The sequence below is a fragment of the Mobula hypostoma genome, chromosome 3 (genome assembly GCF_963921235.1).
Source record: "Mobula hypostoma chromosome 3, sMobHyp1.1, whole genome shotgun sequence".
NCBI classification, from domain to species: domain Eukaryota; kingdom Metazoa; phylum Chordata; class Chondrichthyes; order Myliobatiformes; family Myliobatidae; genus Mobula; species Mobula hypostoma.
In genome coordinates, this window is record NC_086099.1 from 209,325,932 (window position 1) to 209,351,241 (window position 25,310).

Consider the following 25,310-nt stretch of genomic DNA (forward strand, 5'->3'; position numbering starts at 1 on the left):
GAAAGGCAGAAACTGATCAGGGATAGTCAGCTTGGCTTTGGGGAGAAGCCCTGTCTCACTGATTTGATGAGTTCTTCTGGGGAACTTTCCTCAGCGTTTTTCTGAGAAACTTGCCACTAAGTTGGCAAGGCAGTAGATTCTATTAAGAAGATCTTTAGTAAGATCTTTGACAAACTCCCGGTCTTGGGATTCATGTGAGCTGGCTAATAGGATCCTAATTTGGCTCAGGTATTGTGGTGGTGGATGGGTGCATTTCTGATCGGAAATCTGCAACCAGTGCTGGTACCATTGGGATATACATTAACAACTTGGATGTAGATACAGGAGGTATGATTAGCAAGTTTGTAATGACACGGTAATTGGTAGTGATGCAGAGAGGAAGATTATTTATACTTTATTGTCTTAAATACTTCATTTAAGACTATAGGAGGATGTACTGTAGATCAGATGGGAAGTTGGGCATTGTCAGATAGAATTTAATTCTGACAACTGCGAGCTGATGCATTTTGGGAAGTTACATGGGGGTAGGACATACACAATAAGAGCACCAGGCAAGGTTAATGAATAAATAAATCTTGCAGTGTCTAAAGTTCCCTGAAAGTAATACTACTTTAAGTTGGTAAAGGTGGCATGTGGCATGCTTGCCTTCATAGGTCAAGGGTGATTAATATAAGAATTAGGAGGTTATTTTGAAAGGTGCTGGTAAGACTACATTGAAAGAACTGTACTGTGCTGGTGGTCACCACACCATAGGATGGATGTGGTTGTCCTGGAGGGTGCAGAGAAGATCCACCAGGATGTTTTCCGGATAGAAGTTATCACGATTGGATAGGACATACTTGGAGAAAATGAGGCTGAGTGGAGTGAAGTAGATAAATGGCATAGATAGGGTAGATAGTTAGCCCTTTTCTATAGCTATGGTATCAGAAGAGGGCACAGGTTTGAAACGAAAGAAAGGAGTTTGAAGGGAAGTTTATTTTTGCTTTTACACGGTTGGAGCTATCTGGAACTAACAGTGGTAGTGATGGCTTCAGAGACAGTCACTATATTTAAGAGACACTCAGGCACTTAAATAGGCACAGAATAGGATACAGTTCTAATGTGAGCAAACAGGATTACTGTAAATGGGGGGGGAGGGTCTATATCTGTGCTGTACAACTATATGATCCAATTTATTACTTCAAAGAATTAGGCATATTTACTTACCAATTCCATACAGCTAACCATTGATTACACTATGTTATTCAAAATGAAAAGTAATGTTCTTCTGTAGTATTTGTTCATTAATAGTGATGGTGCATTGTTGAGACTACTATACTTCAGCTTATATTCAGAGCACTAATGCAACCACAGGTGCAGGACAGTGTTGAACACTTTTGACTTATTTAACGATGGAGTGAGTTGGTAGTGGTTCAAAGATTCACAAGGACCTGGACTCCACTGACAAGTGAAAGACCTGAGTAAGTACTGACAAGTGGAAGTCAGTACTTCCCACTTGTTCTGACTTGCACAGCATAGAAGCATGCACTTCAGCCCACCAAGACTGCATCAGTCATTAACTATCCATTTAGGACTTATCATACTTCCACTCTTCATCTTCTCCACCTTCCTACTTACTGACCCCACATTCTTCCAAAAGCTGTACATTCAGAGTAATTATAGTGACCTACCAATCCATCTCTTTGAGATGTGGAAGGAAACCAAAGCACTCAGGAAATCCACTTGACAATGAAATTTAATTGAACAACCTTTTTTCTCTTTTTAATATTTTGGTCAACTGGACCTATTTACCATTGGTGTTAATAACGTGCAATGTTACCTTAGGAAATAAACTGAGTCATTAAACATCCAATTAAGAATAACATAATGCCATGAAGTCAGCATATTACAAATAATAAATTGTTAATTATTCTTATGCAAGTCTGTGACTCAACTAAAAATAAGACAAAGTACGCCAAGTTCATTTTGGAACATTTTATTATCATTTGTTTTACTCACAGTTCAATACAAAGAATTTTTATATTAAAATTCTTTATTTTAAAATGGTCAATATTACAAATAAAAATCTTATGCACACCATAAATAATTAAAAATAAAGATTCACACATTAGCTATTTGGACAGATTAATGCATTTAATAAAATGTTACACAGTAATATTTGGAGCATGAAGCAATTCCAAATCCTCCATCAGTATTTAGAAACCCTGAGAATGAGTACTCCATTGTAATGTTAATGCTACTGTAACTCCCAAAGAGCATCTATTTAAACCTCAACTGTAAATTCAGGTTAGGAAGGATCAACTTCAGTGACAGATACAACTTGGAATACAACAACCCTTTTAAGTTAACCAAGTACAGTTTTCAGGTGCCGAACTGCTAACCATATAATCGTTTCTACCACAGAATAGTGGCCAATTCAAGTGAAAGGCAATCCCTCTACATTCCTCCTGTGGGCTTAAACTGTAAGAAAAACAGCAAGTTAGTGTCATACATTAGGATAATTTCAACATACATTTAACAAGCTTGCAAAGTGCCAGGTTATCTCCTCCACACTCCACCTGCAAGAAAAACTAATTAGCAAATAAGTATATTTGTCATAAATACAGGTATTAGCAAATCCTGAATGATAGAATGAACCTCTGTCACCATCAGAAAACAAAAATCGAAGTTATTTAATTGACGCCCATGCTCTTGAAGTATCATCTACTTTACTGTATGGCATTCATGCAAAACATTTCAAAATTTAATAAAAGATAAATTTCTATCAAACCCCTCAGACTAAAACTTACACCATGAAAATATGATTACCTATGCAAGTCAATTTGCCATATGTTAAAAATTACAATCTCAAAAAGAAATTTAAACATTGCTTAATGACATCATACAATTGTGGCAATCACTTAACAATTACAGTTTACAGTCATGTGAATGTCTACACTGTAAACTAGAAAAGGCACATACCACAATACACAGTACTAAGTGTGGAAAATAACCATGACAGCATTTCCAGAAAATACAACAATTTAAAATACAAAGCGCCATAGAGATAGCCACATAAGTTTCTTAAAAAAAAGTTTTGAAATAAAGCATGGAATTCTCTGTGGATTAAACAGAAGTTATTTTAGGAGGAAAAAAGGGATCCAACCAAATATACTGGATCAGAATACTGCATCTGTAAGGACGTAAATCTGTTAGAAGCTTCATCCCTGACACCAACTGCTACTTCTCAGTTCCCTACAAAAAAAAACACATCTGTGAATAATATTTAATGTGTCAGTCATTGAAACACAGACCCGGTGCAGGCAGCATCCGTTTCCCTGCCAACCCTCAGCCCAGGCTTGGAGAAAAACACGCTGGGGACACCTTATAGTTTAAGATAAAAGCTCTTAAGTATTATGCAAGACACTCAGCAGGGAAGAAAAACAAAGTGAATGAGGGGAAACTGCATAAATAATAGGTGGCTCTTAGCATTTCAAGGATGGTAAGAAATCACTGTTACTTCAACACTGATGAATTTTACTTTCTTGTACAGCATGCTTGGTGAATAACAAATAAAGTTATTATATAAATGTTAAGGTCAACTCTGTCCAGTGTCGAGACATCATTAAGGTGACCAATAGTTCATAATGGCTATAAGGTAATGCAGGGCTCTGTTTATCAAATTACTTTAACTGAAGACATCAAATAATGTATGGTTGGAAAGGAAAATAACATGGCTCTTACTTAAGATGCAAATGGAATATGCAAAGCAGCAGATTAAAATATACTTTCTCAGGCTATGAATTTTTGAGTGCTTTTTCTTGGATATTAATAAAAATAGGATCTAAATGCTAGGAGAATGCCAGAAAGGAAACACATTCAAAATATATTACAATCTTTCTTGCATCATTTTTGCACATTTGAAAAGAAACATGGACTCAATGCAACAAAACATTTCTTTGTAAATACAATTATCCTCAAGTATTAAGGAAATTTACTTTTCAGCATCTTACCATGCTGAATACTTTTATACTCGAACACTGCAGCATTAAACGGTTACATTTATATATAGTCTAAAGCAGAACTAAACACAGTTAATATACAGCTGTTTAGCAGGGGCAAATTGTAGTTTATACGTTTAAATACAGAGTGTTGTTCACAATTCATTCTTTTGTGGAAAGCCCGGGCCAAGAGATGCAGGGATGAAACAGTGGAAAAGTTGATGTTACAACATTCAGATACTGATCCTTCCCAACTGTTCTATAAAGAGCTCTAGTAAAAGCTACAACTTAGATTCAATGTGAATCAGCTTGTTCATTTAACATTTGCATGTAATGGTCTCAATTACCAATACCAACCTAGTCAGAAGTTACAAAACAAATCTTACATGAAATCCGTTGGATTCATAAGATTCTAACCACATAAAATCGTGGGAACGCTGAACAGCTGAATACCCATGGATATCCTACTATTCCAGTAACCAATTTAAAATAAAAAAAATAAAAGTACTTTTATGCAAACCCATTATGTTCCGTTTCTTAAAAAACTTTCTTGAAATATTGGGAAAGAACATGTTTCAGCACTTAGTCCTTACAATTAACACTGCATAAATGCAGCTATTTTAAACTCTGACTTTATATAAAAAGAAAAAGTAAAAGAATAATAATATTCAACTGATTTAAAGAAGCCAGTTATAAATAATGGACAGAAAACAATGTCAATAAGCGATCACGAATGGTTGCAAGGAAAATGATGGTTATTTCTAACGCACTGAAGCTATAGGTGTAAAGATGGGGAAAACCACAGTATCTAACTCGTTGAATAATGTTAAATACAGCTTGAACAACAAGGTAGTAAAACAGCTCAATAAACATTGAACTTTTGTGCCATGATTGATGAATTCTTGATTATTCTACCTTATATATAAATTAATTGAACTTCTCTACACGTGTAAGGAAAAGCACAACAAATATTCTTGAAAAATTCTTAGTAATCCACTGAGTGAGTAAGTGAAGCCAAATTCAAAGCAAACAAAGCAACGCCACACAGTAAGCAAAGCATGACAATAAACTTGAACAATGCTACACTAAAATGCAAAAGCTACAGCAGGATAAATATTACAAAACTAGCAGAGAATAAGGGCTGGATTTGAAATATCCACACAGCTATGTATTAACTCTAACCTTGTGGCAGGATATTCAAATCTAAACGATCCAAACAGAAGGCTAATACATTTGTCACTGACAGACAAATACATTACAGGCGATCACACAACTATATCTCTATCCTTATAATTCTACATTTAAGCACTTCAATATTGAAAATGAACAAATGAAGGGTATTCCACATTCTTTTAAGTAAAATATTTAAATAATCATATAATTGACAATTGTCTACGCTTTCAAGTTATTTGCATCTGAGTTTGGGATGGGGTAGTGATTTATTAAAATATTTTGTCTATAATTCAGGTCAAAAATATTACAATATGTTAATAATGCATATCTAAATGCAAGTCAACAGAATGCAGTTAAATGAATAAATATATAAAATATTAAAAGAGAAAATGTACCTTTCACAACTGTTAAATTGTAGCTATCTAGTGTTGACCAGAAACAATACAACTAAAACACTATCTTTGAGGGGCGTGGGGTGGAAAGAATGCTTTTTAAAAAGTGTTTAAAACACAACTTCTACATACAGTATTTCAAAACTTTTTCACAAGCTCTCATACAGATGTGTTCACATTTCCAGCAGTGAAAAAATCAACTAGGATGCTTCAGGAATCATCACGTAATGGTTATCCAAATCGAGCAGGGGCTGCAATCCGCTTCTTAAAATTAGCGATGTGGTTTGCACCATCAAAGTACAGTCCCTGTCAGCAAACACGCAATATGACTCAATGTTTCCTGAAACACACTAGAAAAATTACTGCTCCACCTTTGTAAAATGCAAGTTTTCCTTGCACCTCAAAGGTAGGTACTAATTTTAAGAATACTGCATGTAGGAGATTTAAAGGTGGACGATTATGTACTTTTCTTCTATAACCCTTTAAACCATGGCCCTGAATCACAGTTGCACGAAGTACAACTTCATTTGTGTCAATGTTTGGAGCATCTCATTTAGAAGCTACCTCCTGCTAACAAGATTTCCATAAACATCCAGAAAATAAAGTTATTGAGTCAGATTCAAATTATACTATTTTAAAACTCAACCCCACAAACTCAAGAAACATTTTACTACATATGGAACAATACAGCAACACCCCAAAAAAAAAATTTGGCTCCACATACACACTGAGGAGTTTATAAAATATCACCTCTGAGTGAAAAGAATCATGCAAATAAACAGGAGAAAGTACATATGGAAGAACTGTGATCTTTATAAAAATGTATTAATACACAGAATGTCTTGTTCAGTTCAATAATCATTGCATCCAATAAACTTCCGAATACATTGAAAAAAAACACAGGCAACTTCAGAAAGTATTAGCTAATGCAAAACGTCTAAAAAGTAGATGGAACACCACGGACGATGACTTGAAAGCATTTTGCTCTACTTACATGCTGCTATACAAATGCATCTTTACACTACAAGTGAAATCCACCAATGTGCAGTGAACAACTCTGATGATGGTTGCAGCAAATCTTCCTCTAAACACCTATATTTATACTGCACTTATGTCCTTAGTGTGTCATGTCTTATCCCACATTATTTCCCCTCTGGCAACTATCCCAATACTATTAACAAATGGCCATATACATTCCTTCCTCTAAAGCTACAGCACTGAAAGTAGTTGTTTCAATATTAAAAGTTACACTTTACTTCATGTGTATATATATTATACACACAATATATATTTTATATTTGTGGATGAGTTGTAACCCATTTAGTTTTCCAAAGCTAAGATGTTATATGCAAGTGCAACATCTAAGAGAACCAAATGGCAACTCAATTTATGGGTGATGCAATACAAAAAAATAAACTGCAATAAATAAAGACCAAAGACTCTTACCATCTGTAATATATTTCATTCCATCTACATCTGATCATGATACAACAAATAGTTCCTCATATTGAAAGAACTAGCAGAGACAGATCCATTCTGTCTGGGTTTTGTTAAATGCATCCACCAAGTTGCATGTAACAAGATTCTACTTCCTCAAACAGAAGCTTATGGTGGGTCTAAAAAACTAAGATGAAAACCCTCATGATACTTTCAATCTTCGCACTACTTCAGGATTGACCAACCAATCCAAAAAAAAGACTTGCATAAGCTCAGTACATTCCTGGGATGACAACCTCACCTCCTGCCCTTGCACTGTTTTTGTAGGTTTATGATAAACCTTCTGTGATAAATCTACAGTGTTTACAGTCATATATCAGCATAAACAAAATATGCAACTGAAAACCCATCCATTTCATGCTAATAATAAAACCTCAAAAAACAGCAAGATCTGACAAATCTGGATTCTTTGCTCTTATTTCCCCTATAACTGTTAGATAACTTCATTAAATGGGACTTTGCTGGGCAAGCTCTCTCAAATGTTATATTACTATCTTGGATCCACAAACACATACATACTTTGTCCTATCACAAAACAGGTTAAACATCCAAGTTTCTCTGATCAACAAATCCGTAGAAACAATTTCTCCAGCTGCACTTAAGTTAAATATTAAACTGAATGTCGACCATGTCAAACAAAAGCTGTTTCGATTGCACAAAATTTACTTCTGCAAGAATGACTGAGAAGTGATGTATCAAGTTAAATACCTAAACAACTCTCAATTGTCTGAATAAGATCAATTCTGTTTTTAAAGATATCCAATAAAAATATTTTGCTGAAGACCTTAGAGCACATACTAAAACAATACCTAAAACAATTTTTATCTCCATCCCAAGATATCATGCAATAACAACTGTTTCTTAAGTTCTTCAGTTTGCAATGTCACTGACAAAAGTATAATCCCATCTGTTTTGGAAGGCTTGCGAATGACTAATTTCACCAGCAATCCAAGGTGAGAAAACTGAGCAAGCCAACTGTCACTGCCTGTGGCTGCGAAACATATCTTTCTACAGGTGATAATAATTTAGCAGATACATTATAGTATGAATAAATGAGTGGTGCAGTGGAATGAAAACCCGGTTCTCCAGTTCAATGTGCATCTACTTCAGTAAGCACTTGGTCTGTTTATAATCCCAAAGCAAATAATAAAAAGCTTTACATCAGGTACGAGACATCGTAGTGATATATATGCTAAATGTACAACTGTGGATGAAAATATTTAAAATGCTTCAACAAAACCTTGAAACCATCCTAATTTCATGGTCGATAATATGGAGAAGTACCAACTATAGATCAATCTATAGGAACGTATTAGCATTCATTCTGTTACTGCCCCAGTAGCCCTGATGAACTACCCAAAAGCATCCATCTTTGATCTGTATTTGTAATAGTAAACTATTTTGCAGTCTTCTACCACTAAAGAAAATGAACAACTATGTTTCAAAAGTTGAATATCAAGTATGTTGGATATTTTACAAAGGTTATATCTTTCAAAATTATTTTGCCGTAATGGGTTATAAATCTACACATCTGATCTTTCATTCACTTCTGAACAGAAAGGATAGGTAAATATTTTAAGGTAGTCAGTTAAATATCTGACCAACTTTCCTTCAAGTTATCTTTTGAAAACATTAACAATGTACGTTTCTTCTGATTAAACACATTGTTCATAATTATAAATTTTCCAATAAGCAGATTTACTATGAAACAAAAATAAAACTAACAACTAACAGGCAAGCCGTCAAATGTATTCCCTTGAACTTTCTGTTTAGCATTATATGTCTAAACCCATATCAGGAGGTCTAAAAGAATGGATTAATGTGAATTTACAACTCAAACTCAGCAGCATGCAGTTCAACTTAGCTTTCTTTCCAACTAATTCTTACTTAGATGGACATAATGATGCATTATTTGGAAGTGAGACATGACATTGGTACAATATAGTTTAAAAAGGGGTATGTATCTCACACAAATCTAACCCTGCAAGGAAAGAAGTCTGCAGCAACCATTATCTAGTGTTATTCACCATAAAAGTCTTCTATTATATAAGCAGCCAAACTACTTCTACAGTGCCTACTTCAGTCACTGTTCACAGATAAGTCATTCTTTGTGGTATTTTCAATCCACATAGGTGGTTTTGCCAAGATTTTGTTCCATTTGTTGACAAGAAACAAATATGGAGAAAAAAAGAGTACAAACAGTCTTCTTCAGTGCCATTACATACTTCAACCCACAATGGACTTGGGTCAACTCCTTTGGTTTCACCAACTTGACAGCTTACACTGGCTAGAAATTGATCGCTGTATGGTAGCTCTGCCATATCACACCTTCACTGGACTTGATCTGACCTTCTGCACTCGTACGTAGCTATACTTCCATTCAAAGAGTAATCATTCATCCATCAGTGCCACATTAATATGGGAGAGGTCTATCATGTGCCTGCAGAAATATGCAAGGAAATGTAAACAAAAACAATTCCAAGAGATCCAGCATTAGAAGAAAAGACATAAAATTAATATCAAAAAACACAAGTCTTCTAAATACTTCTTCAGTTCTTCTTGATCTACTTTACATGCTATGAAATGAAAGCCAGACAACTTCCAAACTCTGATATTTAATACCATTATTATGTATTACCAAAATGTCAGGTCAATCAAAATGTCAAGTTATACAGAACAAGTCTAAAGCAAAAACAAGGGAATGTGACATACAGATAGTCACGAATGGTGAAATGGAGGCAGCAGTATTCCTTCAAGTATGAATTAGAATAAAATAAACATACATATTCCAGCTCAATCTCAGGATGTTTCAAAGGAGTACACAGACAGTGTAGTATGGAGATAGAATAAAGCAGTGAAGGAAAAATTGTAATCAATAATCAATCTTTTTGCTAAGACTGAGGGAATAAGTTACTGCAATATTCAATGGTGACGGCAGTGGATATGTGGTTGTTACAGCAGCTCTGCGCACATTAGAAAAGTAGCATTTCATGTTGATAAACTGTCAGTCAACCAAGTATGAACTGTAATTTTCAGGTAAATATTGTGGGGCAAAGAAAAGAAACTTCCCGCCTGGTAGTTTCCTAGGAGCTGGTGGTTGGCAAGTGGTGCATGGAGGTAATAATCCCATGTGTAGTTTGATTCGGAACATCCCAAGAATAATGCTTACCAAAGACTGAACTAAGAATTCAGGAATAAGCAACATAATTAAATCTAAACTTATATTTTCTGTTGCAAGAAAATGTATTTTACTTGGATTACAAATGTTATTGTTAAAACATAATTTACTGTGTTCTTTTCCAATTTTCCACTTTCCAAAAACAATAATGAATAATGACCTGTGAAATTTCTGCTGAAAGGCTGAAGCATGCGCTGGTTCCTTGAATTTTGCAATGGCTTTTCGTTGCTCTCGCATCATCTTGAAGTCCTGCAAAAATATTTTGGAAGTGTATCATTCTGAAATTGGATTTTTGACATAATCCAACTGTCACATTCAAAGAGTAACTGGATAAATACTGGAAGAAATTCTATTTAATAGGAGAATATGATGCTGTGGAGAAAACTGGACAGTTTAATGAAAAAACAGCCGACATGTAAATCACATTCTTCTGTATCATTCTGTAATATTATGCAATATCACTTAACTTATACATTTCTCTCCTAAAAATCAAGTCCCACAAGTCACGTGGTACTTATAAACTGGTACAGCATTAACTTCAAGTAAAACTGCAAGCACTCTGAACTCAAGTCAAATTTACTCCAAGCACAAGTGAAGTAAAATTTGAATTCAACATATTTTCTCTCTCTTCCAGTCCTCCTTGCTTTCATTTGCTTTGATTCATGTCAATGACAGTTTCCATTTTGTTGGTGATTCAGAGAAGCCTGATCGCTGACTGGATTTTGTCCTGCATTTTATAAACAGGATACATTTGCCTCTCAGTTCCTTCTGGTACTGTGTGTAATTTGTGCATTCTCCTTTTGACTACATGTTTTCCCTGGAACTCTGATTTTCTCCCATTCCCAAAGTTGGATAGGTTAATTGGCAATTGTAAATTGCCCTAGTGTGCAGATGAGTGGCAGAATCTAGATTTAGAGAGAGTAGGAAATAAGACTGTTCTTTTGAGTCAGCATAGGAACTACTTCTTCCCCTCTGTCATCAGATTTCTGAACAGTCCATGAACCCCGGATATGACCTCACTATGCCTCTGTCGTGCACTCTCTCTCTATATATTTATTTATTGCAATTTATAGCATTTTATAATGTCTTACACTGTACTGCTGCCACAAAGCAGTAATTTTCATGACATGACTGTGATAATAAAGTTGATTCTGGATTTTCAGTGAGTTGAAATGCATTTATCCTATATTGTAAGGAAATATGAATTAGATAAAGATGATTTGACTTTCATAAAACTGGGTTGGATATGCCCGATCACCTTAATTTTACCTAAGAGCCCTGCCCTAATGTTTTTCACAACAGCTTCTAACACTTTCTCTCTTGCAGATTAGTTTATTGGTTTGTAGTTTTTAGCTTCCTTGTCTCTGACCCACCTTGAATAAAGAAATAATATTTGACTTTTTCCAAACTATTGGAACCTTCTCCAAATCCCGACATTTTGGAACGTTAAATCCAATGTATTAACCATGTCACAAGCCAATGCTTTAAAGATGTAGTCTTTCACAACCCAGAGATTTGTTAACCATTATTTCCAACAATTTGCTGAGTTCCACATTCCTTGTAATTTTTTTTTCAGTTCCTCCCTTCCAATTTCGGAGATACTATATGTATCTTCTGAAGTGAAGCCCAATGCTAAATACCCATCGAATTCATTTATTCTCGGCTTATTTTCAAAGGTTCATTATCAAAGTATACTACTCTGAAACTCTTATTCTCCAGATAGCACGAAACCAGGAAAGAAAAGACCATCAGCACAATCATCAATCCCCAAATCCCCTGCCCCCCCCACAAAAAAAAGAAAAAGATCAGGTGAAAAACATAGAATACAACAAAAAAAAAACCATAAGATTGGAACAGAAGTCCACAGTCCAAATCCACATCCAAAACACTGAAAACATTCTCCCTCTCTGTAGCAGAGCAATCTCACAGTGATACAAAACAGTCTCCCCTCTCCAGCAGCACAGTGAGTCACCAGCGATAAAAAGGGAGTCTGCTCTCTCTGTAGCAGAGCAATCTCACCAGTGATTAAAAAGGCAGTCTCCCCTCTTTCACAGCAGAGTGATCCCGCAGCAAATAAAGGTAGACAGCCAGCATTTCAATCTCCATCATCGCTTTAATCGGTGAACAATGGAAGCTTTAATCAGCAAAATGGAGTCGAAAATCGGGTCGCAGCCTTCTCACCACAAAATTCACGCACACTGCCTCTGCCTCTTGGATCCCCTCAAATACTGAAGAGCGTTGAAACACCCAAATAATCTCCAAACTGCAAATCAAAGGCTCCAACAGTTCCAGAATCACATCCAAGACAAAAAACAAATGTAAAAGACATAAAAAGTGAAATATATGGTTTCATGATCTATCCAGAAGATGTCGCCCAAAGGAGCGTTGTATGCAGGCCCCATCTTGACTGGAAGTTCAACCAGAATTATTTTTCCATTATTAATTCCCAGGACAAGTTCTCCATAGGGCCAAACCTAAATTTATATTTTTGGCTAACTTTGTCTCATACAATCTTTTCCTTCCTCACCAATCCTTACCTTTCTTTGTTTTTGAAGTCTTCTGAACTGACACATGTCTTTGTATAATTGTTCTCTTTTTCTTTAAATTTAAAACCATCTTTAACTTTTTTTTGTTAATCATGAACAGTGGGTCTTAACCCTGGAATTTTTCTGTTTCGCTGGAATACATCAACACTGTGATTTCTGAAAGGTACTGTTAAATGTCTCACTGCACTTTGACTAGTGATTCTGCATTTTTACCCATTTACTTCCACCTATTACCCACCTACTTCTGGCTTGAATTTCACCACTGCCCCTCTCCACTCCAACTGCCTATCATCCTCCATATCTCCTTCAGCCAACTATCACCTACTGGTCTCTCTCTCTCACCACTCCCCCCCTCCTCCTTACACTGGTCACCTTCCCTCTCCACTCACCGTGCAAGCTAGATATATGCCTTTTTGCCAAAATAAAATCTGCACTGCTCATTTACTTTTCAATCTTCAACAGCATTTCTTGAACTCTTTATTATGAATATTTGATTTTTTAAAAAAAATAAAGTTAGTTTCTTATGGCCCAACTACCGAGTCTTTCATTTAGTGCTGTGTAATTAGTAGATATTCAGTCAGATGCCCAGTGCTCATTAAATTACCGGTCTGGGAACAAAATATCGACAGCTTTCTTCTCCTGCCATTAGCATTTTAGAATTTTTTTTGCAGATGAATGCAATTACTTTTGAGTTAGTTAGCATGGTGATCTGGAGATCTTAATATGAAAGACATTTTGATAGCAAACCTGCAGGCATGTCAGGAATCACCTCCTTTTGGATTATTTCAAATGAGTACTGAACCATTTGTGAGCCTAAAAGGCAATTCATGAGTTATGTATTGGCTGAAATTAAATTTAAAAACTACATTAAACACATTTCACATACAACAGATGGAGTGAGTGATTCAGACAGGAGGCAAGGCGGAAGAGTTTTGATGCCTGTCCACCTAAACGGGGTGCGAGTTTGGATTGGTGTAAGTGCTGAGCCAATGGCATATCACTGCAGTGGAACCTGAGTCCGAGTGCGCGGCAGCATCTGGTGTTTGGATGATTTAAATGCTGGCTCAGACAGACTGGAAAGGCAGGGTGTTGGGCTGTTTCCGCTTGCTCTCCCGCGACATTCACTGCTCACTCTGAGGTGCTGAGGCTGTGAGATTGCTCTGGCTCCTATGCATTTCATGCCTGCGAGTTTCACAGCGATTTACCGCCCCTATATGATGAACTGAAACCAAGGCTTTTGGCCTACTCTGGCTGCTCCGTGATCAGGGTCGATGGAGTTAATTTGGTTCAGAATACTATTGCTTGCTTCTACTGTTTGTATGATTTGTGTTTGTTTCCCCCCTTCTTCCTCTGTGCATTGGGTGTTGGTCTTTTTTTTTAAATTGGGTTTTTTCGGGTTTCTTGCTCTGTGGCTGCCTGTACGCAGACGAATCTCAAGGCTGTATAATTTATATATACTTTGATAATAAATGTACTTTGAACTTCAAAAATGTTCCTCCACAAGTCTTGCCAGATCACAGTAACACATTTACTAAAGGAAACTCTTCTGTCTTAGAAATCAGATTTAAATTCCCTATACCAGAGAAAGGTATCTTTTTGCAGGATAAAGAATAGCTACTTAAATAGCAATTAATAATTCTGCTAGTATATTTTCCACCCCACATATGGCTTACAACATTCCAGCACAAATAGGAACACAATATTAAGTTTACTAAGAAAGGTCAAAACATAGAGATCTAAAATTTCCTCAATTGAGCTTAAAAGTTATGTATGTCAGTAAGAACTGACAGAACTGTGGATGAATACATACCATAGGACCAGAAGACATAGCAGCAGAATCAAGCCATTCAGCCCATCAAGTCTGTTTCACCATTCCATCATGCTGATCCCGGATATCACTCAACCCCATACACCTGCCTTCTCATCATACCCTTTGATGCCCTGAGCGATCAGGAAACGATCAACTTCTGCCTTAAATATATCCAGAGACTTGGCCTCCACCACAGTCCGCGGCAGAGCATTCCAGAGATTTACTACACTCAGGCTGAAAAAGTTCCTCCTTACCTCTGTTCTAAAGGGTCACCCCTCAATTTTGAGGTTGTGCCCTCTAGTTCTGGATACCTCAACCAAAGGAAACATCTTCTCCATATCCATCGTATCTAGTCCATTCAACATTCGGTGGGTTTCAATGAGATCGCTCCACATTCTTCTAAGTTCCTGTGAGTACAAGCCCAAAGGTGCCAAACGCTCCTATGTTAACCCCTTCATTCCTGGAATCATCCTCATCAATCTCCTCTGGGCTCCCTCCAATGACAACATACCCTTTCTGAGACATAGGGCCCAAAACTGTTGACAATACTCCAAATACAGCCTGACTAGTGTCTTATAAAGGTTCAGCATTATCTCCTTGCTTTTATATTCTATTCCCCTTGAAATAAATGCCAACATTGCATTTGCCTTCTTTACCACAGACTCAACCTGTAAATTAACCTTCTGGGAGTCTTGCACAAGGACTCCTAGGTCCCTTTGCTCTGCTGTCATCCCTGTCAATATCCTCCCCCAATCCACATGGGCAAGCTCCTCTCTCATGCCCCTGTAATTCCCTTTATTCCACTGCAATACAGATACATGTGAGTTATGCTTCTCCCTCTCAAACTGCAATATAAATTCAATCATTATGATCACTGCCTCCGAAGGGTTCTTTTATTTTAAGCTCCCAAATAAGATCTGGGTTATTACATAACACCCAGTCTAAGATAATCTAAGACAAGCTACTCTAAAAAAGCCATCTCGTAGGCATTCAACAAATTCCCTCTCTCGCAATCCAATACCAACCTGACTTTCCCAATCCCATTGCACATTGAAGTCCCCCATTACAATAGTGTTATTACCCTTATTACATGCCCTTTCCAGCTCCCTTTGCAATCTCAACCCCACGTCTTGGCTGCTATTTGGAGGCCTATGGTTCCCATAATGTTTTTTTCACCTTTGAAATGTCTTAACTCCACCCACAAAGATTCAACATTCTCTAACCCAATGTCACCTCTTTCTAAAGATGTAATTCCATCCCTTACCAACAGAGTCACACCACTGCCTATAAGTTCCCACCTGTCCTTTTGATGCATAGTATATCCTTTGGTGTTAAGCTCCCAGCTATGGCTTTCTTTCAGCCACGACTCAGTGATGCCACATCATACTGACTGATCTGTAATTGCGCCATGAGTTCGTCCACCTTATTCCAAATGCTACACTCAATTTAAATACAGAACCTTCAGTCCTGCATTCTTTGTCCTTTTAAATTTTGCCTCTGAGGTACAATTTAACACTCTGCCCTCTCTGCATTTGTACCCAGTCATTGCTTGTCCTTCGTTCACATTCATGTTACACAGATCACCTACTTGTAAATCTGCTGGTTCATCCTCAGTATCATACTGGCTCCCATCTCCCTGCCATATTACTTTAAACCACTCCCAACAGCTCTATACGTTAGCAAAGCTGGAACAAAAAGGTAAGGGGCGAGATAAATGAGTGATAAGACACTTGCCTGTTAGAATCCAACACAAGAGAGTCTTAAAGAGAGGAAAGCAATGACAATATAGAAATGATCATGAGGATAAGAGCTCAAATATCATGGTGAAACATTGGAAGCCACTGAAGGCTGAAATGCCAACAAGAGGAGTTGCAAAAGTCTTGACTTTGCATATTTAGGCATATGCCTAAAACCAATCAATAATAGAGCGGCCAATCTAATACTAGTTTTTTTTGTTACAGACAGGTTCAAATGGAAATCTGGTAGAAGCAGAGTTCTACAGGTGTTCAACCGAAGGAAGTTTTCACTCTTCTGAATATCAAAACTGGAGAGGTAACTGGACATGCAATTCAGACTTTCCCTTCCATTATCACCATCACTTCCTAAGACCAATAACCTACAATATACTGGCTATTTTCTCATTTACATGTTGCCTCTCAGTAAGAAGATATACATCAGTCCACTCACTGCCAGTTTCTGTATGTTGGCCAACATCCCCAACTATATCACAAAAACAAGCATGCCTTCAAGCTTGTTGTCTGGCATAAAGCAAAATCATAGCTTTCAGACTTCACCATAGTATTGTTCCTCTGGAAGCTGCAGCTGTTTGAATCAGATGCAAAATGATTTTCACCACATTTCCAACTCATTTTTGTTAACCTCCCAACCTCGACCCTTTACAAACATCAAAAGATATATATAGAATATTATAGCACAGTGCAGGCCCTTCGGCCCACAATATTGTGCTGACCTTTTAACCTACTCTTAGATCAATCCAGCCCTTCTCTCCAACATAGCCCTCCATTTTCTATCATCCAGGTGCTTATCTAAGAGATTTTTTAAACGTCACTTGCGTATCTGACTCCACCACCACCCCTGGCTGTGCGCTCCACGCACCCACCACACTATGTAAAAAAAAAATCTGACATTCCTCCTATACCTCCCTCCAAGCACCTTAAAATTATGCCCCCTTATATTAGCCACTTCTGCCCTGGGAAAAAGTCGCTGGCTGTCCACTCGATCTGGGCCTCTTACCGTCTTGTGCATGTGTAACAAGTTTCCTTGCATCCTCCTTTGCTCCAAATAGAAAAACCCTAGCTCACTTATCTTTCAGGCCAGGCAGGATCTCTAGGAAGAGGTACAGTCGACGTTTCATGCCGACAAGTAGTTGCTCCATTGCTCCTTGAAATCCTAATGATTAAATCTCAAGTCATATTCACACGTACCAGATTTAGGTAATCTGATCAAAACAGTCTTCTTCAGGATAAAGCAACACACTCACTCGCTCTCGTTTACACACCTGCATCCTCAACCAATCCCCACCAACTCGCCTCCCCAAGTATACAAGAAAATAATGGCTAAGCCAGGTCACACTCAAGAACAGAAAATTAAACTTAACATCCCAAATCATTGAGAGAACCACCTTCTGGCTCGGATTCCCTTCTAAATCCTCTCGTATTCTAAATTCAGTGTTGGTTTTTCACATCACTCACACCCTTTTACAATATCCATACTACCCTCCTTAATTCTTTGAATAATATGGACAAAATTAAAACCAATAGCTGCTGCATTAAATCGAACAAATAAATGGTATAAAATGAGCTTTTAAAAAAAAACTGCGGATGCTGGAAATCTGGGATAAAAACTAAAATGCTGGAAAAGCTCAACAGGTCACACAATATCTACGCAAAGTGAAAAAGTCAAACTGGAACATTAACTCTGCTTCAATTTCCACAGCCATGCTGGTTAACCTGCTGATGGTTTACAACATTTTCTGTTTTTAAATCATGGCCAGCTGCAGAGGAAAGAGATGAAGAATGCAGCACGTTAACTCTCATTTGGAGATGATATTCCAGGAACAAGAGAAACAAAATGCCGGAATCTGGGACAACAAACAAAATGCTGGAGGAATTCAGCACATTGAGCAGCATCCATGGAGGAAGAGAGATTATTCAATGACTTGGTTCGAGACCCTGCATCAGGACTGAAATGCAGAGGGGAGAAAACTGTATAAAGATGTGAGAACACGAGGTGGACAGGAGCTGGCAGGCAGTAGGTAGAATTAGGTGAGGAGAGAGAAAAAGTCAAGGGACATTGATAGTTACAAACAAAAAGAAGAATACGTGGGGCAGGTGAAACTACACAGAGGGAAGAAGGGAAGGGAAGGGTGGAGGTATAAACCAAGGTTTCAAAGCTGATAATTGGAAAATCAAGTGGTTGCAGATGCTAGAATCTGGTAAGTAAGGAAGGTGATAAATGGAACCACAAAAGGGAAGGATGATGGCCAGATGTAGCACATTAGGATTGGAAATAGTAGAGCCATTTTATTTGCCTCCTCCACCTGGTTTCTTCTGCCCATCACTGACACACTACCCTTTCTGGTTCTCTTAATCCAGCGTTTCCAACCTCGTGCATCTCTAATTATAACATTCCAGCCTCTATCTCCACCTCCACCCTCTCCTTCCTGCAACCTGGCTCCATCTACCCCCTTATTTTCTCTCCTTATCTATCTTTCACCCACTAGCCACTGTTGCCTGGCTCCACCTCTTCCTCCCTCCCCCACCTACCTGTATCTGGCAGCCCCTGCCTCAGTCTTCCCTCTCACCTCTTTTTGGCTATCTCCCATCTATACGCAGTCCTGATGCAGCATTTTGACATAAAACATCAACTATCCCTTTGCCTCCACAGATGTTGCTTGCCCCCATAAGTTCCTCCAGCAGTTAGCTTTCTGCCCTAGAGATAAAGCTCACATTGCTCACCTGCAATGCAATAAGCAGAGTCATGAATATATTAATCAATGAAGAGCACAAAAAGGCACATCAATTTTTATACGACATTTGGTTTAAAATGTGACAGCTCTGAAGTTGTACAATGATAAGCAAGCCTCCACACAAAAATGAACTAATTAAAACAAATCTTTCACCAAGCAGGATAATTAAGAATGAGCAAGACCCTTTAAGAAAGCTGAAGCTAAAGGCCAAACATAATGTATATTATATAACAGGCAGTGTGATAATGAGAGGCACGGCTGCAGATTTGAAAACCTGCAGGTTTTGTAGACTTATAGTAATACAATACTACTTGACACTTATTAAATTTTGGCTTTATGACAAAAGCATTCACTTCAAGCATCTGCAATTAAAAAACATAATTGACTATGAGTGATCATTCTGTACAAATGCAGCATGGGAATTTTCTTTGAGAAATAACTGGAGACATAAACCTAGAAGCATTCTTAGTTCCAAACAGATTTAAAAGGTAAATTATTCTCTAAAAGATTCAACAATCTGCTATCTGTGATGAAGTTATGCACCACACATCCTGGTTAACTAGAAACATCAGTGCTATCTGTCCCATGAATAAATCCTGGCAGAAACCCAAGTAACACTGTCCCTGCACATTTTAATACCTAATTAGTATCACACTTAAGATAGGAGAGGGGGAGGGACAAAGGAGGAGCAAGAACATGAATTGAAAGACAAAATGGAGAGATGCAAGAAGAAAAAACTACTTATGATATAAACTATCCAATAGCTCCTAAGTGAACCAGTTCCAACCCCTTCTTTTCAACATTTACCCTGCCGAATGAATTTTATCCATTGCCTTATCAGTTCCTCATATTTTCCATTTGAACATAAATATGACCGGAATATTTTATAGGATGTTTTAATACAGATTTCATTTCCTTCATCTACCTAATGTTAAGAATATGTTTTATTGTATTTCTACTGCTATGCTATGAAAAATTTTTAGTTTAGCAGTTTTCTGCAAATGCAGTGTGTTCTGTTAGCTATGCTTCATAGATCAGTGCTTTTGCTTAGGCTGAGATAAGGAGAGTTTGCTCAGCCTAGAAATGTTGTGTTAGCCAATTGGGTTTGTTTGGAATTCTGCAGTGACATCCTGTCCAGTAGGACGTCACGGAATATTTGAGAGAGCTAGGTAGGATCAGATTTCTGAAGGACAGTCATCTGGCTTTGGCTCTTTTGTTGGGAGGTGTGGAGAAGATCATAAGGAAAGATGCTCAGAGGATCCCACCCGAAGAGGTGACCCTATTGTAAGAAGTGCTCTGTGCAGGCAAATGGTTCAAAGGAGGAAGTGCCAATACTCCTGAGTTAGCCAGTTTGTTCAAAATGGTCTTCGAGGCAAGTTTGAACTGTGGCTAGTATCTTTCATGCAGAACGTTGGTTCAGCATATGAGTAATCAAAGCGAAGGATCCCGACTACTCAAGAAATGAGCTGCAACATTTACGTGCACATTTAGATTAGTTTAACTGTAATGGCCTTTTTCCTTTCTTCCCCTCATCGACTTCTTGTTAAAGTCGAAACATCTGTAAGTATACTTCCATTTTAATTTTATACTGGTGCAAGGTCTGTCATTTCCTAATGACTGATAACTTTGCACAGAGCAGCATTCACCACAACTTTCATTCCCTCATCGGAACACTCCAACTTTCCTGTTTGGCTGAACCCAAATCATACCGACCCAAAACCTGTGTTGCTTATTGAAGGTGGCTTTCACACCATTACCCATGCAATGCTAAGTTAGCTAACCAGCCAATTTTATTACTAGCCACGGTGTGAGGGTTACACTAATAAATCAAAAATAATTTTAAATGCAATTTGGTTTTTAATAAATTTATGCCAGCCATCTTATATTTTGAAGTTTCACTAATTTTATACCAATTTATCAATCCTCAACATGCTCTTTGGCCCAACACATCGGTGCCTTCCATGATGCTAATCACATCTGGCTGCATGTGAATCACTTTCCTTTTTTCTCAGCCCATTGATGCGTCAATGCAAATGCCTCTTAAATGCTGCTATCCTGCTTCTTCACTTCTCCTGGCTTCACATTCCCGGCACTTACCCTTGTGTAAAAAACCTGCCTTGTGAATCTCCTTTAAACTTGCCATTCTCACCTTACACCTATCCCTTCTACTATTTGACATTTCCACCCTGGGAATAACTTTCTACGTGGTTCTAGACATTTCCTCCTCAATATCAGCAGGAGCAAGGGTAGATTTCCTTCAGGTTGCCTTGACGCCTCTAACACTCCACAGAAAACAATGAGTTTATCCAACTGCTCCTTACAGCTAATACTCTCTAACTCAGGCAACATCCTAGCGAACCTCTTTTGCACCTCTCCAAAGGCTTCCTGTAAATTCTTCTTGTAAAATAATGACCAGAACTGCACACAATACTCCAAATGTGGCCTAACCAAAATTTTATATAGCTGTAACATGTACTTCCAACTTTTAGACTCAATGTCTTGACTAATGAAGACAAGCATGCTGTACGCCTCCTTTAACACCCTATCCACCAGTTGGCATGATCAGGGCACTGCAGATTTGCAGTTCACGATTTCTCTGTACATTAATGCTCCCAAGGGTCTTGACATTTAATATACATATGTCTTTTAACCATTTTCATCACTATCCACAACTCCAATAATTTTCATGTTAGCTGGAAACAAACTAATCAAACCACCTATATTTACATCTATATTATTTAAAATAAGAGGTCTTAGCACTGAGCCATTCAAAACACCATTGGTCATAGACTTCCAGTTACCAAACACCCACAGGCATGACTGTCTTCTATGAACAAGCCAATTTTAGATTTAAATTACCAGTTCATCATGGATCCCATGTGACTTAGGCTACACCCATACTACGCCGGATAATTTTGAAAATGCCGGTTTCGAGTAAAAATGACAGGCGTCCACAGTATGCGTTTTTCAAAATATCTCTGTCCACACCAAAACAGATATTTGGGCGAATCTACTCCTACTGGGCATATGCAGACACATCTACAGAAAACAAGCGGAGGAAACGGTATAATATTTACCGTTTCCGTGGTGGCGTTGTGCTATTTCCATAGAATAAAACTAGAGTCCCAACAACAGCGAAAGAAAGTTTTCAACAATGTCTTCGAGGAATACAAAGAAAACCTCCGCTGGAAAAATCAGACCAGACTTCTCCGTTTAGACAGACAATGAGGTCGAGCTGTTTCTGCGAGTTACAAACGACTACAAAGTCTGCAAAGCGGTAGGGATGAACAAACTATTAACGTAGACAATAAAGTAAACACACGCATGAAGCCGTCCTCTACCCAAGATCAACAAGTGAGTGGAATCTTCTGCCGCCAGACCTGCATAGTATTTCTGTCATTAATATTTTTAAAGACAGACTCAATCAAATCAATTTAGGGGATCTAGTCAAAAAAGCTCATTTCACAATTTAACACTCACGCCATTCACACCGACTGCATGTTATAACAGCGGTGGTCAGTCAGTGACAGTGCCGGCTTGGAGACCTCGGGGTACAGGAGATCGAGGGTATGACCACCGCAGACTGGGAGACCAGAGGGTATGGGCAGAAGAACAGAGGATGCAAACAGAGAAACTGAGGAGACCAGCTTGAAAGCCACCTCCAGTTTAAATTCCATGCGGAATATTTTGGAGGATCAAGAACCAAGAACAGCTGTCCGGCAGTGCTTGCACAGCAGCAAGCAGAAGCAGAAAAAGCATTGTTGTTGTGGTGTTGTCATGACAACGCAAAACAATCGTTTTCAAATTTACACACTCTGGAGAGTGTTTTCGAAAATCTACGTTTTCGGGGGATGAAAACGCCGGTTCAGTGTGGACAGAGGGTCAAAAAGAAGAGAAAAGGCTTCGTTTTCAAAATTATCCGGCGTAGTGTGGACGTAGCCTTAATCATCTGGACTAGCCTACCACGAAAGACCTTGTCAAATGCTTTACTATAATTCCATATAGACTGCCTACCATTTGTGGGTAAAATGAGGGGGCATAATTTTAAAATGATTGGAGGGAAGTACAGGGGTGTATTAGAGGTAAGGAAGCTCTAGGGGTGTGCCAAAGGCAATTTTTTTTTCTTTACACAGAGAGTGGTGGGTGCACTGAATGTGTTGCCATGGATAGTGGTAGAGGCAGATATATTAGGGACATTTAAGAGACTCTTAGGTAGGCACATGGATGATAGAAAAATGGAGGGCTATTAGGAGGGAATGGCTAGATTGATCTTAGAATAGGTTAAAAAGTTGGCAGAACATTGTGGGCTGAAGGGCCTGTAACGTGCTGTAATGTTCTATACTCATTCATCAATCACTCTTTGTCATTTCCCAAAAACTTAGTTGAATTTGTGAGACGTAACCTCCCCTCAACAAAGCCATTTTGACTATTTTTGACATCCATGCTTCTCCAACGCAACTAAATCCTATCCAGAATCTTTTCCAACCACTTATGCAGGGCTCACTGCCTATAATTTTGTGGAACATCTATGATGGCCCTTCTTAAAAAGCAGATCATCAATGGCTGTTCTCCAGTTCTCTGGCATCTCACGTGGGGCTAAAGAGGATAAAAAGCATTCTCCTTCCTTGGTTCCTTCAATATCCTGGGATAGATCTCACGACACTTTGGCGATTTACCCACCTTTATGCTTTTCAAGATGCCCACCTCCTTCTTAATACCAACATGGCCTACAATATCAACATGCCCCACCTTAATTTCATCATCCACTGCATTCTCCTTGCTGAACATTGATGCAAAATACCTACTTCCTCTGGCTCCACGGAAAAATACTCTCTTTTGTCCTTGAGTGGATAAAATATGTTAGGATTCTCTTTAATCCTACTTGCTAAGGACATTTCATGGCCCCTTTCCATTCCCTGAATTTCTTATTTAAGTTCTTTCCTACCTCCTCAAGGGCCTTATCTGATTTCAGCTTCTGAAACCTTGTCTACGCTTCTTTTTGCTTTAAATTCCCCTATTTAACTGCCTTTTATTTTATTGGCTGTTTTCCAGATCAATTAAACAATTTTCATTTAAAAAAAATGGAAACTGCTTGCAGAGAATTTCCAGTTTCTTTCATTAAACTGGAATGCACTAATCATAATAAAATGGTTGGAACTCAGTTTGGCACCTAATATGAGAAAAGATCAATTTAGATACAAGGGGATATACCAAGAGGTAAACAATCTCAGGGTGATATTCATAGGCTAGGAGAGATGTGGAATTTTGATGTTGGAAACATACTGCAGTTTATTTCAGGTACCCGAATGGAATAAATTCACACTTTTAAAAAGACAATGTGTTAAATACCTTGGGAAATGTATAAAAATCTTAAAAATAAGGACGAGCACGCAAAAATCATCAGATTATATAAATTAGGAAATACAGTACAAAAGCAAATAAGTACTATTCACACATATTTAAATCAGTTAGATTACAGTTATGACAAGGAAGCTGATTTTTAGTGGTTCCTCATAAGCAGAACCAAGGCCAACATGGAACCTATTGATTAACAAAGAATGAAAGCCAACATTGAAGGGAGGCCAAAGGAATTGAGGTCTTTCTCATCTGAGGTAAAGTACACTGAAAATTGAGGAGTTTTGATGCAATACTCTGGGAGAAACCAAGCAATTAAAGTGCATAGATTTATTGTCAAAAATACCTGGGCCATGTCTGAAGGAATTGGAGGTTTCTGATATCCCGACAAACACTTATCCCTCAACTAATACTACCAGAGCAGACAAGTGCATGCAAAGTGGCTTCTGCTCTTCCCTAATACCTTGGCTGCACTTAGGAATGTTCATAAAAGCGACTCTGTTTTTCTTCATTACAGATACACTCAGTGGCCACTGTATTAGGTACAGGAGTGAAACCTGGTGTGGTCTTATGTTGCTGTAGCCCATTGATTTCAAGGTTTAACGTGTAATGTATTCAGAGACTCTCTTCTGCACACCACTGTTGTAACATGTGGCTATTGAGTTACTGTCACCTTCCTGTCAGCTTGAACCAGTCTGGCCATTTTCCTCTGACCTATCTCATTACCTAGGTGTCTTCACCCACAGAACTGCCAGTCACTTGATTTTTTTTTCACACTATTCTCTGTAAACTTTAGAGACTGCCGTGTATGAAAATTCCAGGAGATCAGCAGCTTCTGCGATACTCAAACTACCCCATCTGACACCAACAATCATTCCACGGTCAAAGTT

General features: G+C 38.0%; 1 protein-coding gene across 5 annotated transcripts in view; it reads right to left on the reverse strand.

Annotated features, from left to right (window-relative positions):
* Positions 1-1,999: 1,999 nt before the first annotated feature.
* The window catches only part of rbm33a (RNA binding motif protein 33a), a 186,934-nt gene continuing 163,623 nt past the window's right edge, over positions 2,000-25,310 (reverse strand). For all 5 annotated transcript variants that reach the window (XM_063044429.1, XM_063044427.1, XM_063044426.1 and 2 more), the window contains 2 exons: positions 10,381-10,469; positions 2,000-9,482 (listed from right to left, as the gene is read on the reverse strand). In XM_063044429.1, coding sequence (XP_062900499.1) covers positions 9,434-9,482; positions 10,381-10,469 — 138 coding nt within the window. In that variant the 3' untranslated portion in view covers positions 2,000-9,433. The remainder of the gene's footprint in view (positions 9,483-10,380; positions 10,470-25,310) is intronic.